The sequence below is a fragment of the Glycine soja genome, chromosome 9 (genome assembly GCF_004193775.1).
Source record: "Glycine soja cultivar W05 chromosome 9, ASM419377v2, whole genome shotgun sequence".
Taxonomy (NCBI): domain Eukaryota; kingdom Viridiplantae; phylum Streptophyta; class Magnoliopsida; order Fabales; family Fabaceae; genus Glycine; species Glycine soja.
The window spans coordinates 26,873,753-26,889,405 of NC_041010.1; the positions used below are offsets into that span (position 1 = coordinate 26,873,753).

General features: G+C 31.1%; 1 protein-coding gene across 3 annotated transcripts; it reads right to left on the reverse strand.

Moving 5' to 3' along the window:
• Nucleotides 1-5,795: 5,795 nt before the first annotated feature.
• On the reverse strand, nucleotides 5,796-12,026 carry LOC114367108 (cationic amino acid transporter 1-like). 3 transcript variants are annotated; one of them, XM_028324218.1, is made up of 5 exons: nucleotides 11,960-12,026; nucleotides 11,760-11,837; nucleotides 9,652-10,030; nucleotides 7,650-8,407; nucleotides 5,796-6,545 (listed from the first exon to the last, which is right to left on the reverse strand). In XM_028324218.1, the coding sequence occupies exons 3-5, from the start codon at nucleotides 10,019-10,021 to the stop codon at nucleotides 5,904-5,906; spliced, it is 1,770 nt and encodes a 589-aa protein (XP_028180019.1). In that variant the 5' UTR covers nucleotides 10,022-10,030; nucleotides 11,760-11,837; nucleotides 11,960-12,026; the 3' UTR covers nucleotides 5,796-5,903. The 3 variants fall into 3 exon arrangements, with proteins under 3 accessions (XP_028180019.1, XP_028180018.1, XP_028180016.1); XM_028324217.1 differs by lacking the exon at nucleotides 11,960-12,026 and having other exon boundaries at nucleotides 11,760-11,897; XM_028324215.1 differs by lacking the exons at nucleotides 11,760-11,837; nucleotides 11,960-12,026 and adding an exon at nucleotides 10,584-10,660.
• Between the last annotated feature and the right edge of the window lie 3,627 nt (nucleotides 12,027-15,653).

Sequence of the window (15,653 nt, forward strand, 5' to 3'; positions counted from 1 at the left end):
AACAAATGAATTTAAATAATGTATAATAGTATAATAACCTATACATATTGGTCTCCACTGCAGTGCACATTGACAAATGGTTATCATTTTGCCTAAAGAAAATGTTGTCATCTGGTTTTGTTCGTTGCATAATAGGCCAGACAACTACCTCAAAGGAATAATTAACAGGCATTGTTGTTTTTCAATACATTTGCATTAGCATTAGTCGGGAACATCAATATTTTAATTTTACAATAAGCATTAATGTTTGTATTCAATAGTGCTTTGAAAGGACTTGACGATACTCCACAAAGTAAATCCAAGGTTGCTGCTAGGTGGATTGTTGTTAAAGTAAATCATTTAAACAATGTTTCTAGTTATATTTAAGTACACTATAGACTAATTTGTACTTAACGTTGAATATCTAAATTTTATAATGTATTTAGTGTAATAGACAAAAAGGAAGCACTGGATGTGGGTATTACGTCATGCACTGGATGTCAACTATAATCTTAGGAAGTTTCAAGAATAATTGGGAAACGGTAATTGTTTAATTCAAACAAATTTCATTTTCTTATGATTGATATTATATTATTAACTTATGTTTTATTATATCATGCAGTATTTCAATGATGTTAGACCATTGAAACCAGAGAGATTGAAGGCGCTTCTCATCCAATGGGCAAAGTATTATTTGAAAGTTAAAAATGAAACCTAGGTTGTTTAGGCAATTTTGTAATTGTAGTTTACTTACTTTACATTTTTTACAATTCATGTCTGCTTAACATTAAATATTTTTTAATTCATAGTAATTAATAAATTTCTCATGGAATTTCTGGTAAAAGCTGTTTCAAAACAAAATGAAAATGATATATTGTGCGGTTTGCTTTTAAAATTTGCAGGTTAATTTTAGGGTTATTGAAAAAACGAACAGCATATTAAATTTTTTTTCTAAAAACAACATCAATTTTTTTAAAAAAAACCAATGTTAACTTCCACTAACAACATCGATTTTTCAAAAAACCGATGTTAACTACCATTAACAACATTTTTTTAAAAACAAATGTTGTTAATGGTAGTTAACATCGGTTTTTTAAAAAATCGATGTTGATCTAAAGATATATAACTATTTTTTTTATAATTCTTATTATATAACATCGGTTATTTAAATAACCGATGTTGTATTTTTACATTAACATTAGTTTTGGAAAACCGATGTTAACGATATTACTTTCAACCTCGGTAAAAGTCCTTAATAACCGATATTAAAACCCTATTTTCTAGTAGTGTCTGGTCAATCGGGTGGGAGAATATCAAGGTGATGTTGATGATCAGTGAGATAAACACGAAACTCTAGCTAACTTGAAGGTAATATGTAAATCCCCAATGTACATGACTCGTTGCACATACCAATTCTCACCCTAGTAGGTGGGAGGCTCCAAGAACTTGTAAAGAAAAATATCACAAGAAGGGCTAGTGGCATGGTACACCTTGTACTAGATGCTACTTTTAATATTAATAAATTTGTTTTGCTTAAAAAAATCACTGAAACCACTTATAATCATGGGAACTAACTTACTCAAACTCACAAAGTGATTATATGAACTCGTATTATTGACACTAGTGTGTGAACGCCTCTGTGTTTTTAATATTTTCCTTTAAAATAGTACTATGCATTGTTAAATAAAGGCTAACATATAATTTTGGTCATCTTGTTTTGACAAATTTGAAATTTTGGCCACCCTAAAATTTAGTTAAGACATTTGGTTCCTGGTTTTAAAAATTAAGAATTTTGGTTTCTCCATCAAGTTACTTATGTTGACTGTCAAAATTAATGTTGATCCGTGCTAACCCATTCATTGTGAGCGACCTTTTTCTATTTTCATACTTGCTTCTCTACATTTGCATTAAGTTAAATTTTAAGACTGCAACTTGGCTTTTACACGCAGAAGTCATACCCAAAAACCAAAACTAATTCAACAAAAGAAGCTAACTTTGGTCTCTTTCAAGTTTCAAGAACAACACCACTGAGACCAATAAGTTCATCCCCAACCACTATTATTTCTTTTTTCATTTGAGTTTATTTAATTCAACATTGAAATAAATAAAAGAAATAATGAAAAAAAAACATATTCCATATACACTACAACATTGAAATAACAAAAAACAAAGTATAAAAATAAAAACTCATACCAAACTTAAGAAGCATGGACACTTCTGATGAATGTCGTCATGTCTAAGTGTCAAACACGTTTTCGACATGGACACTCCTCTAACACATGGTGGAAATGGTGTCAAACGCATTTTTGTTGTGTCCTATTTTTTTTTTTGGACTTGGACATGTTGTGGACACAACCCAAACAATTGGACGCATCGCAAAATACACAACCTAATTTGCTGGACAGAGACACTTTTGATATTTTTTTTCTTCACAATTTCAAAAATCTAATTAAAAGATTACATAATAAAAATTCGTTTTTAAAATCAATAAACTCTATCACGCACAATAAGATAGAAAGTTTCACAAAGCTTATCACAAGTTTGAATAGAATGCTCTTAACAAGAGCGTTTACACTTAAAAACATATTTTCACAAAGTCAATTTATAAAAAACTTATGCGTCCAAAGATAAGATTGAAGCAATTGAAGATAAACAAGTTATAACAAAAGTAGAGTAAAATCACAATGTTTATACTGATTTTCTAACTTAAGCTACGCCTGGTTTTCCTTCACAAAACTATAAAGGATTCCAGTAATCATAACTGATTGCAAATGAGATTTTACTTTGTCACTTATGGCTACAACACGTATTCTCTATGCTATTTTTGGTTTTCCCCTTAATCTCCTCCTGAGATTAAGAACACCCAAGTATTCTTTGATCACTAAGTCACTGCTAGTTTTCTAAACAATAATTTGATTGAATACAATATTTAAATATCTCAAAGAGAGGATATACAATTAATCTTGAATAACAAATAACTTTGCTAACAAAGGATAAACTTTGTAGGTTCTGATGTTTTTGAGCATCTAATACTTTTGATAGACTTTCAACACTTGTAAAGATTGAATGAATTCTTATGCATTATGTTGAGGCTGAGTTAGATTTTATAGGATTTAGAAAAATATTCATCATGGGATATGCATCTTCCTCTAATAATTTTCTTATCAATAACTTGTCTTTTATGCTATGTAGCAGTAGCTTATAGTTTTTTTACTCTTTGTTCCACTAATTGTGCGATTGATTATGTCGCTAATGACATTCCAAATTGTCTAAGCCTTGTACGCTTGAAATTCAAAATGTTAAAATTTTACAACATACGTCAAGAGGGAAAATTCAAATATTAGAATGTTTTATAGAGTGAATCATCATTGAGATGCTTTTGCGTGCTAACAAAATATGTGGACGTTAAATAATTGAGTACAAACAATTGATGTAAGTTAGTCCTTTTGAACGTGTAAAGACACTTAATAGATAAGTACTGGTTTTCACAAAAATGTTGGCCCATTGAATAAGTTGTTAATGAAACAAGTTCCAATAGCCTTTGGATGATAACTTATAAAAAGCATAAGGATAGAGATTTTTACCATTTGAGCTAATATCGTGTATGTCCTATTATGCTTCATATAATTCATTAGTTTATTAACAATTTATATATTTGTTATCATCAAAACTATGAGTATTTTAGATCATTCAAATATAATATTATTGAGCTGAGAAACATTGACTTTGTAGTGTTTGTGCTATTTTGATATTTTTTTTTATTAAGGTATCTTTCAAAATTACATTGGTTGTAATGTTAGAAGAGCATTTCTTTCAATGACTGAAATTATGAAATAATAACATTTTTGCTAGTATTTGGGGTGAGAAAAAAAGCATGTTTCTTTTATGTTGGATGTGTTGATCCTTGAACATTTTTGTCTTGTTGATCATATTTTAAATTTGTGTGTGTGTGTGTGTGTGTGTGTGTGTGTGAGAGAGAGAGAGAGAGAGAGAGAGAGAGAGAGAGAGAGAGAGAGAGAGAGAGAGAGAGAGAGAGAGAGAGAGAGAGAGAGAGAGAGAGAGAGAGTGAGTGTGTGTGTGTCGTGTGTCTCATCTTATGTTTTAGATTTTAGCTGTGTTATGTTTTGTGTTTGTGCTTTATAGTATGAAACAAACTCAAATTGTTCAGCAGCACACTAGGAGAAGGAAAATCCATGACATAATATAGTGAAACAAAAACAAATTTCAAAACAGAAGGAAAACTAGCTTTATTGATCATCACTATTGGGCAAGTTTTAAGAATTGGGATTACTATCATACAAAATTGGTGACTTATGAAGCTAAATTAGGGTTCAATTGACATTTAGGATTTTGTGTCATAAAATAAGATTTATTGAAAAAGACACCTTAATTTAATCTCCAAATTGATACTAGTTTTGTTACATAGGTGGCATAGATTACACCCTAATTGGAATAAGAAACTTTTGCAATAAAATTTAGTCTCTAAATTGATACTGATTTTTCAATAAATCTTATTTCATACCACTTATTCATTTGTTACAAAGGTGTGTTTTTCAATAAATCTTCCATGAATGAATGGTATCATATAGTAATTAAGAAACATGAAAAACTAAAATATATTTTTCATCCATATGAATATTGAAAAGTTCAAAATTCGTCCTTGCAAAATTTTCGGTATGTTTTTCGTCCTCGTAAAATTGAAATATGTTGTTTTTTAATCAGGAGTTCGGCTTGGACAAATTCGAGCTTACATGACATTTTTTAAAATATAAATTATTGGCTAAAATATGTTTTTCATACATATAAATATTGAAATATTCAAAATCTGTTCATGCAAAATTTTGAGTCTTTTTTTCATCCTTAAAAGAAAATGAAATCTATTACTTTTTGGCCCAAACATAGGTTCAGGTATACGAAATTACGTGTCACTCTTTCATTGGTTCCATGGATGACTATCGATGTGAGTGATTTCTGGGGTTAAAAACCACAACAAAATATGAAAAAAAACCTACAAATTTATAAATTCCTCTTTCCTAACCTCCTTATTTCCTAACTTTCTTCATCTTCGAATCTAAATAAAAAAAAAATTCTTTTTCTTTTTTAAATGTTATATTCAACTGTAATGACCAACACCAACTTATTGACCCTGTTTTCTTCTTCTTCTTCTTCTTCTTTGAATTCCCCTTTCTTTTGAAAACCTAACATCTTCACTCTCAAACTCAATGCTACAAATACCAATTTCAATGTTCTCTCAGAATCAAACGTCCCCGACAAACTCAACAACATGGCTTCCGAATTCACCTTTCTCTCGGATTAGCTTGGTGGACGGAGAAGATGAAGCATGTTAGGGAAGAAGGAGGTTAGGAAAGAAGGATATACAAGTTTGTGGGTGGGGGGGGGGGGGGGGGGTCTCTCTGCATTTTGTGACAATTTTTAATCTTAGAAATCACTCACTCTCATAGCCATCAATGAAAGAATAACATGTAAGTTCGGATTTCCGAACCTACGTCCGAGTCAAAAAGTAACAAATTTTAATTTTTCGAGGATAAAAAAATGACTCAATTTTACAAGGACAAATTTCAAACATTTCAATATTTATAGGAACGAAAAATATTTTTAGCTTATAGTTTAAGTTTTAAAAAATGCCACGTAGGCTCGGATTCATCCAAGCTTGACTCTGGGCCAAAAAACAATACATTTTAATTTTACAAGGACAAAAAATATACTAAAAATTTTATAAGAATGAATTTTAAATTTTTTCAATATTTATAAAGATGAAACATATTTTAGCTTAAAATAAATTAAGAGAAACACCATCAATCCAAACAAGCCTTATTTGTCAAAGAAGTTCACAAAAACAATAATCACATACAAAGTGGGACATAACAATGACCACATAATCATCAACTAGTTAAATTAAACTCCTATATATGATCTTCATTATTTGTACCAGACCCTGTCACGGATGGAGCAACATTTTCTTCATCCAACTTTGACTCAGTCTTGGCCTCTAATCTCTGCTTCTTCTGTATCTTTGCCATGTCATAAGATGCATGCAATCCCACAAACAGGTAATACACCAACAAAATCGCAGTCCACACTCCAAATCTTCTAAACGAAGCCTTATCCAACGACCCAAGAAGGAAAATATTGATGCCAATAGAAGCTGATGGCAAAAATGGCACTAGTGGCACACCCCAAATCTTCGGCTTCTTTGTTAGTGGAACCAATAGCCAAATCCCCACTGTTCCCACAAACCAAAGAGGCACCATTATGGTGTAACCAACCCATTTTGTGGTATTGGCCCAATAAACCGCCGAGGCAACAGAAGAGCCCACTATGAGAATAATACACACAATGAATTTCACAACATTCAACTGTGTAGCCACCCCTCTAGCACAATAGCGGCGAACCAACAAGGCTAAGGCCACAAGGGAGAACAAGAACAAAGTGGAGATTGAAAGTAGGTTAGCTAGAATATCAAGGCTTGTGAAAAATGCAACAATAGCAGTGGCACTAAGCATAACAACCGTGGCATAGATGGGTGTCCCAGTTCTCTCATTTACCTGTTAGAAACAACAATTAGAAAATGAAAGATTAACTGAGTTACTATGGATTATTGTACTTAGAAAAAAAAAAGTCTATATATAAAATAATTTTACATTATCATTCAATTATAAATTATTAAACATGTAAGTTTGTTAGTATTTATAATAATTATCTTTAAAATATATCATAATTAACATAATAATGATAGTTTTTGATTAATTGATGATTTAAAAAAATTTAAATTCACAATAGATTGTCATTAAACTATTATTCTTATGTTACTAAGGTATTTGAAAAACCATTATTGATATTATACTTATTTAGGGTCTTAATTGAAAAGTCATATAATGATTATAGGTGACTATACTATAAATAGAGTACTGACTCATGAAGTTTGTATGTAAAAAAAATAAAAATAGAATCTCTTTTGTTTAATCTATTAAACTATTATTCTTATGTTACTAAGGTATTTGAAAAACCAGTATTTGATATTATAATTATTTAGTGTCTTAATTGAAAAGTGATGTAATGATTATAGGTGACTATACTATAAATAGAGTATTGACTCATGAAGTTTGTATGTAAAAAAAAAATAGAATCTCTTCTGTTTACTATAGTCTCCTATCTATATTTTTCTAACGTTACCTAATTAGAAAGCTATGGAGGCGATAATATAGTACTAGGTTTTTTTTTTTACATATATTAGTTATCTTGAAAATCTTAAAAGTTACATAAACGATAATTTTTTTATTAATTGATACAGTGTAAAAGATTTTAAACTAATAATATAATCATTAAACTATTATTGTTATGTAACTTTGAAGGATTATTGACATTATACTTGTTTTTTAATGTGTTAATTGTCATGCGATGATTATAAGTTATTACTCTACAATAAATAGTGTACCAACCATATAACTTGTATATATGCCAAAAGTAATAAAATCTCTTCAATTTTCGTCCCATGCAAAAAAAATATTTTTACTTTAATGTGTTTGTTTTTTTCTTAAAGTATTTTAAATAACGCTTTAAAATACTAAAAAAAAGTGTTGTGAACATAAAAAATATTATTTAAAATAATAAAAAATGTATTTAAATCTATAGAATATTATTGTCATTACCTTAGCAAGCCATGGAGGCAACAAGTGGGTTCTAGCAATGTGTGTGAGGTACCTGGCTTGTCCCACAGCCCCAACAAGGAGCACACTAGTCATCCCCTTCAATGCCCCAAATGCAACAATGTACTTAGCCCAACTCATCCCAACAGCTTCAAACGCCACAGAGAAAGCAGCATTCTCATCAACATCCGAAAACTTCTGCATCAAACAAAGCGTCACGGACAACATGCAGTACAAGAACGTCGTGCACGCCATCGAGCCGATGAGACCGATAGGAATGTCTCTTCCGGGGTTCTTTGTCTCCTCGGCCATGGTTGAAACTGCGTCAAACCCAACATAGGCAAAGAACAACACTGCCGAAGCTTGAAATATCCCGCGAGGGCCAAAGGGGAGAAAATCGGAGTAGTTTTTGGCTTCGGCTTTGGTGAGGCCAGCAACTATGATGAAGATGAGGACAATGACATGGACTATTGAGGCGATATAGTTGAAACGGGAGGAGCCTTTCGTGCTGAAGACGGCGAAGAAGCCGATGACGACGAGCACGACGACGGCGATAGGGTCGAGCTGGCTGTAGTCTGCTGCGAGGCCGTGGACTTGGATGAGGAACTTGTCGGAGGGTTGGTTGCAGAGAGTGGCGAAGTAGGATGTCCATGAGCGTGCCACTGCTGCACCACCAATCACGTATTCGAGAAGAATGTTGCCTGAAGCTATGAATGCTACGAAATCACCAAGCTCCACTCTCAAGTAAGCAAATGAACCACCTAATTAAGCAAGCACATTTCAACATTCAATTTGCCAAAAAAAATAAAATAGAATCATCCATAAAACTCCAAGACAAATTGGAGACATATATAATAACTAACAATTGTTCAATCAACCAAAACGTGTTTAATCAATTGAATTATTTTTTTTTGTACAAATCTATTTCTAATACACTCTTTTTATCAATTAATTAAAATTTATTAACTCATTAAATAAGAATGAAATCTATAAAATTTTGTAAAATTTAGATTTAAATACATTTATTAATCTATAATTTAACTTTTTTTCTATTTTCATCATTAAAATTTTTTTTAGTCTTTACCAAATATATTTATTTTGTTTTTCATTCTTAAAATGCTTTAGTTAGCATTTTGAATCGTAAGGATGAAAAATAAAAAATAAAAAATTTGTAAGAATTAAAGGAATATTTTTTTACAAGAGATGAAAATAAAAATCACTATATTACTGGGAAAAAATGTATTTAAGTGTAAAATTTAAGTTGCTGAGTTTGTTAGTGACATTTCTATATCCACTTGCAGTTTGTTTTACCATACGTAAGGAAAATTAATTTGTGCACATTTTAATTAAAAGCACAAATATTCATGTGTTGTGTTCTCGAAATGTAATTATCCAACTTTCCTCGCATAAGATATATTGTGGGTATTCTAATAACAAATCTCTTTCTTTAAATTTTTAATGTTACTACATTAAAATATATATTTAAACTCGAGGACTATACTTTAAAACATTCAAGTATACATATATATGGTTTAATAAAAGCATAAGAGAGCTTGAGAGGGAAGTTATCAGAATTACGAGAAGAGATGCATCTCACACCTACTTGTTGAGGCCAAAGAATCATATAGTTCAAAGAAGAGAAGTAGACTACCATAGAAGTAAAACATTGTATTAATTGAATTTGATAAAAGATAAAATTAAATTTGATAAAAGATAAAATTAGCATATACAGTGTTTTTCTAACAAGCTAATATTAGTCTTAACTAGCTAATACATTGTTTTTCTAACAAGTGACAAGTGCAATGAAAGACATAAAATATAAAAAAGTAAGAAGGATAAAGATGCATGAATATCTCTTGCTATTTAATACTTTTGAGAGAGAAAAGAGTAGTTATTATAAATGATATGAATTGATAAGAAAAAAAAAAGTTTACGAATAATGATATGCCAAAAAATCTACTACACTTCGTTAGGTTTGGGAAGGCCAGAAAAGGGAAAACGTTACCAGCGACGGGAATCTCCACGGCAAATTCAGTGTAGCAAAAGACAGAGAGCATGGCAGAGATTCCAGAGATAACGTAGGACAGAACCACACCGGGCCCCACGTGATTCTTGACCTCGAATCCCGTTAATACAAAGATCCCCGAACCTATGACGCTGCCCATTCCGAACCATATGAGGTCCCACCACGTGAGCGTTTTCTTCATCTCGTGCTCGCTCCGCTTCTTCACTTCCTTCAACTCCACCTCGTCCATGGACCGACCCGTCACCCGATCCACCAGCCGACACGGTGTCTCCAACAGTGCTTTGCCATAATTCCATGCACTCTGAAATGACTCCAACTTTATCACGCCTTCCGCGTCATTCCCCTCCATTCTAAAAACCTAAATACGATCCAAAATGACACATAAAATTAGTGTAACATAATTAATTAATCTTGGAATTATTAAGTTCACTGTTGATATGATCAAATTAAAATAATCCGGCCTCCTCATCTTGTAAGTCATTTTTATAACATTGAATTAGGTCTCTTAAGATTAATTTTTTCCGTTAAAAAGGTAGGTTTAGGGTTTGTTGGTAGTTGATGATACCCTCACTCCTCACTCTGATCTTTGATTTAGAAATATTCTTACCTGCAAAGTACTAGGCTAATATACTAAAGATATAAGATATTTTTTGTGGCAAAACTAAAAAAAAAAAAAAGAGAGAGAGAGAGATTAAAGATATAAGATAATGGTAGTACCCTAAAAGAACAAAAGATATATCAAGACATGAAACCTAAGATATCTTCTTCTAAAGATATAACATATTAAGCATGCATATTATTAGTTCATGCATCTCATGAGAACTTGCAGTCACCTAATATACATGCTCTTAAATTTAACAATATTATTAGCTCATGCATGATGCATCACACGCGAACTTGCTCAAGCTTACCATGTTAATATTCTCTCTCTCTTTCTCTCTCTGTTTCAGAATAAACTTTTACTTGTTCTGTTTTTCCTATCTTAATACTCAACAGTGCCTAGTAGAGAACATTATAATTTTATATTTATAATTACGATCATGACAAATAATACTATTAGAGTGGATTTGGATAGAAAATCTTAATTAAGGAAAGTAATTTATTAGAAAATTTAAATTTTTTTAATCTAAAATTCATTATTTGGATGTTTTTATGAAAAATTTAAATTTTTATATTTTAAAAACAGAATTTTAAACAACTAAAAACGTGAAATTGTAATTTCCTTCTAAAAGGAGAGAAATTAAAATTTTCTTCTTGATAGAAGAACCTTTCAAAAAGTTTGCATATTTTTTTTATAACATTCATCCTCTCTTCCATCAAAAAGTTCATGAAATTCCGTTCTCAAACTTGTGACTCTTCCCTTCCTCACACTGATGATCCTCTTCTTTTTCAAGAAACATCGTTTGAGCTCGCGAAACATCGATCGGGTATGAGCGTAGAGGGACACGTAGAACTGTACCGACTAGTCAAGGGAACAACCGTCATTGCCCATCACGCAGCAGAGGTGCTCACTAGCGTGAAAAGCTAGGTCATGTCTTGTGTTGTTGATTGAATGTTGTGGTCGGGTGTGATGGTATACGCCGTCATGTCTCGGTTCCCTTGTGATTCCCCTAATGTCGCATCAGTATTATTCTCTTTGGAAGCACACCAACCATATATTCTCCTCTCTTTGCATTCATTTTCTTTCACCCTCACAATTTTAATTTTTTTTATTGAAATACAAAATTTTGAAAATCAAAGAATTTCAATTGAAGTATTTGAAATTCTTACAATTTAAAATTTATCAGAATTTTAAATTTTATCATCTAAACACACTCTTAATGAAAAATCTTAAAGGATTCGTTATTTGTTTGCTTCCAGGGTTGTCAAGCCGAAAGAAAAATGATTTTGTTTTCCTTGAAAGTGAATCGAGACACATGAAACCTAGCCACCATCCCATGAATCTAAGTTCAATCTCCAAAACGCAATTCAGGTGAATTCTTCAGCATGTTCAGTTCTTATAATCTACCAGTTAGTTACATCTTCCCGAAGAACAGCAAAATATAAAATAGCATATATATAGATTCAAATAAAAACAAAAAGCTTACCTCTTATTTTTCTGACTTTGGACCCAAAGATGAAAACCCCGGATGGATGCTTCTTCAATGTCAAGTTTATTCTCAATTCTGAAAGAAAGAAAGAATGTAGAAACCAAATCAAAACCTTTCTATCACAAATTTAGTATAAATATTATAATACATAAGGAAAAACATATTAATATTAATTAGTAATAAAAGAGGAACATAACTTGTATCTCTGGCCAGCAATAAGACACCAACATTCAAAAAGGACCGTAACAAACTCTTTCGATGGAAACAATTTTGGCTATATTAGTATATTCAAAAAAGACTTTAAAATATAAAATGATAAGCGTCGTTTAAAAGAAAAAGGCGGAAATATCGATGGAATCTTTTTATGCACAACCAACTAATTAACATGGAGACAAAGTATGTGTCTTAATTGATAGTGTTGTGTTCATACCAAGATCCAGTTGTAACAAAAAGAAAAACACTAGAGGTAGAGGAAGAGTCAGCACAAATAATTTACTTAAAGTCATAGGAAAGGGACTTGAAGAAAGTGAAAATAATTAAGAGGGTATATATGAGACTTAAAAAACACGTATATATTATATTTGTTTATAATGAATAAGTAATAGGTCATTTTCTTGTTGAGTTGAGATTTCAGGGCTGCCTCCCTTATATTTGGACATATTCCTAGCTGTATCTATCCTTAGGATTATTTATATGTACAATATTGAGTTCATAGACCTATCAGTTCATCTGTCCATCCAAATGACTGTTTGAAAAAATCCTCATTCTATAATTCTATTGAGTAGATTTTGAATTATTTGGTTTTCTTATTTATTTTAATTTAGTCTTTGTAGCGTTTTTCAGTGTGGATTAGAAAGAAACGTACTGGCAATGCAAGCATTGAATTGACCGTATATTTGGTATCTACACTTATGTAGTCTAATCCAGACAAGATTGACTTAGCAATGGAAGGTTTCGCGGAGTTCAAATCATTAAAAATGATTTATCAAGGAGGAGAATTTATATTCAATTTTTATTATGCGTAAAATTTTCTTAAAATTGCGAATGAGATTAATTATATTATTATATGAAATAACATTATTTTTATTATTTAAAGTAAAATCTTTAAATTATTAAATATATTTATATCTATTATGAAAATTATTATTTAATCATGTTATTTGATTAATTGATGGATCCGCAGTTTAGTTTGTTTTTGGGATGGTTGGTTAATTAGTTGGGCCGCATATACGTAACTAATGTCTATTAAGCGGTCCTACTCCTATGTGATGTTATTATAAAAAGCTTAAATAAGTTTTAGATTGGTATACTCAAAATTAAGAAGGTTGCAATAGTATGGTACATTGAGACACAACAAATGGATGTAGAAAACTTGTAATGAATTAGAATTCTCAATAAGAGTTATCTCAAAAAAAAAAAAAAAAAGATAACAAAAGAGACTAAGTAAGAGTCTCAATAAAGAATTAGCTAGAATCAGTGGAAACCTGGTTTTCTCATATGTTGCATTAATGAATTACAACTAATGTTTTTTTTTACGTGACAACTAATGTTATTGTAAAACAGTAGTGAATGCATGATTTTTATTAATTTTATATTAACATTAAATTAAATTTATACATTATATTTAAGACTTAAATATTTATTTGTTTATATAAATATATTTTTTCTTTTAGTCTGTGTCTTTCTTTTCATTTTTCATCCTTATTTTTTTATTTTAGTCTTTCTGTTATAATGATGTGTGATACTATTCACTTTTGGCTAAAATAATATAAATTACATGATAGTATGATACTAGGACATATGATAACATTATATTTTGATAATGTAACACATGATTACATCATTTGATATCGTGACATCAACAAAATGATGTTTTCATAATGGAAGTCAAGAACAAGTAGAATTCTATGGCGAAAAAAACTTCTGCACCGTGGGAAACAAACATCCCTCGTATGATATATGTCTTTTATAATTTATGGATAAAAAATATGGGACTACTCTGATCATATTACAATGGTTTTGATTAAAAAGTTATACACACAATACTCGATGATTTTTTTTTTAAAAAAAAAACTTTCCGCACCCTAAAATCTGTCACCATGTATACACAAAAACGTTTGAACCCCGCCCCCCACCCCAAAAAAAAAACTTACAGGAAGAAAATAATAATAAAAAAGCTAAATTACATAAATAAAAAAACGTTTAAATCTTTTGTATTAATTTTTTGACGTACTTTTAAGTTTTAAATCCAAACCCAACCCCAACCCCCTTCCCCCACCAGACACTCACATACAAAACAAATTTTGATATACTAATTGAATATTTTAGGAGGAAAAAATTATAATTATTATTTTTTATTTTTTCCATATAGTTTTCTAACTAAATCTTAACTATAAATAAATTTTACCTTAAAGTTTTGAATAATTTTTTTTTTGGCAAAAAGCATAATTTTGTCCTCTAATTAAAGTTATCTAGTTTTAAATTTCATTAATTGATTAATTCTTATTTCAAATTGCATAAAAAAAATCATTTTTTCTTTCAAATTACTTATTTAATACAATAATTTTCTATAAGTTTATTTTTTTAATAGTTTTGAGTTAATGGTCATTTTACCACTATATAGGATATTCGGCTTGGAAATTTAGACACCAAATACCAAAATACGTGCACTACCACAAAACAACCATTTCACGATGCTCCACCAATGTCGGTTTGGATTAAACCGTTGTAAATGAAGATGCGATAGTAATTTTGTAAATAAGTGACATGTGACGACATCGAGTATGACAAAATCATCGTAGAATAGCAAACTACAAAGTCAATTATTTAAAAAATGGTCATGGATGATTAATACAACATTATTTAATGAAAAGCTGTCATGAAATGCTTTCTCATTTTTGACCTAGCTAGGGTGCACTCATCTTCCCTCTCACTCACACCCTCATTACTTTCAACCTAGTGCTCTCCCTCTTTGTCACTCTTGAGCTCGCTGTCAACTTCGACGTTGATGGTGAGTGAGGGCGTTGACTCTGTCACGCGCCGCCTTGGCCAACCATATTTGGGTTTTGGGATTTTGACAAGGTCATCTCTGTCGTGCATCGCCACTGCCACGCCCAAGGAGAGGACATTGGATTTGATAGAAGAAAATGGTGAATGTGGTGAGGGAACTGGAGTAAGGGTTTGACACTAGGGTTGGGAGGTTGAGGCAAATGGTGGATGCCATGGCCGTCAAGATGCATGTTGGTTTGGCTTATGATGGTGGCTCCAAGCTCAAAATGCTTCTCACATTTGTCGATAATCCCCCTAATGAGTAAATGAAATCATCTCTTTCTTCTTCCAATTGCTTTGCCCCCTTAACTTTGTCATTGCATAAAGTTCAACTCTTTTACTTTTCTACCAAAGAGCATTTATTTTTTTTTTCATTCCTTCTCTGTGGAAGTGAATGTTTGATTGATTCTCTAGTTCAAGTGTCATTTTGCTTCCCTTATCAACATGATTGAGCAAAAGCCTTGTTCAAAATGCTGAGTTGTATTTATTAAATAGATTTGCTTCTATAACAGTGTTTATGTGTTTAATTGAATATAGAACTAATATATTTATACTTTTTCTTTTATGAGGATAGAGAGAGAGAAACATATTATGCACTTCATCTTGGGGGTACAAATTTTAGGGTTTTGCCGATTCAATTAAATGGTCAACCATCTTCAGACTTTGAACATGAAGTAGGACGACAACCTATTCCCTAACATGTAATGACTAGCACAAGTGAGGTGACTTGATCAAGACTCTAAAATTTGAGTTCTCTGGTATTTATTAAAAAAAAGGAAGGTACACTTGAAGATAGAATTGTGCGGCATTGTTTCTCCAATAAATGAACATATATAGTCGTTG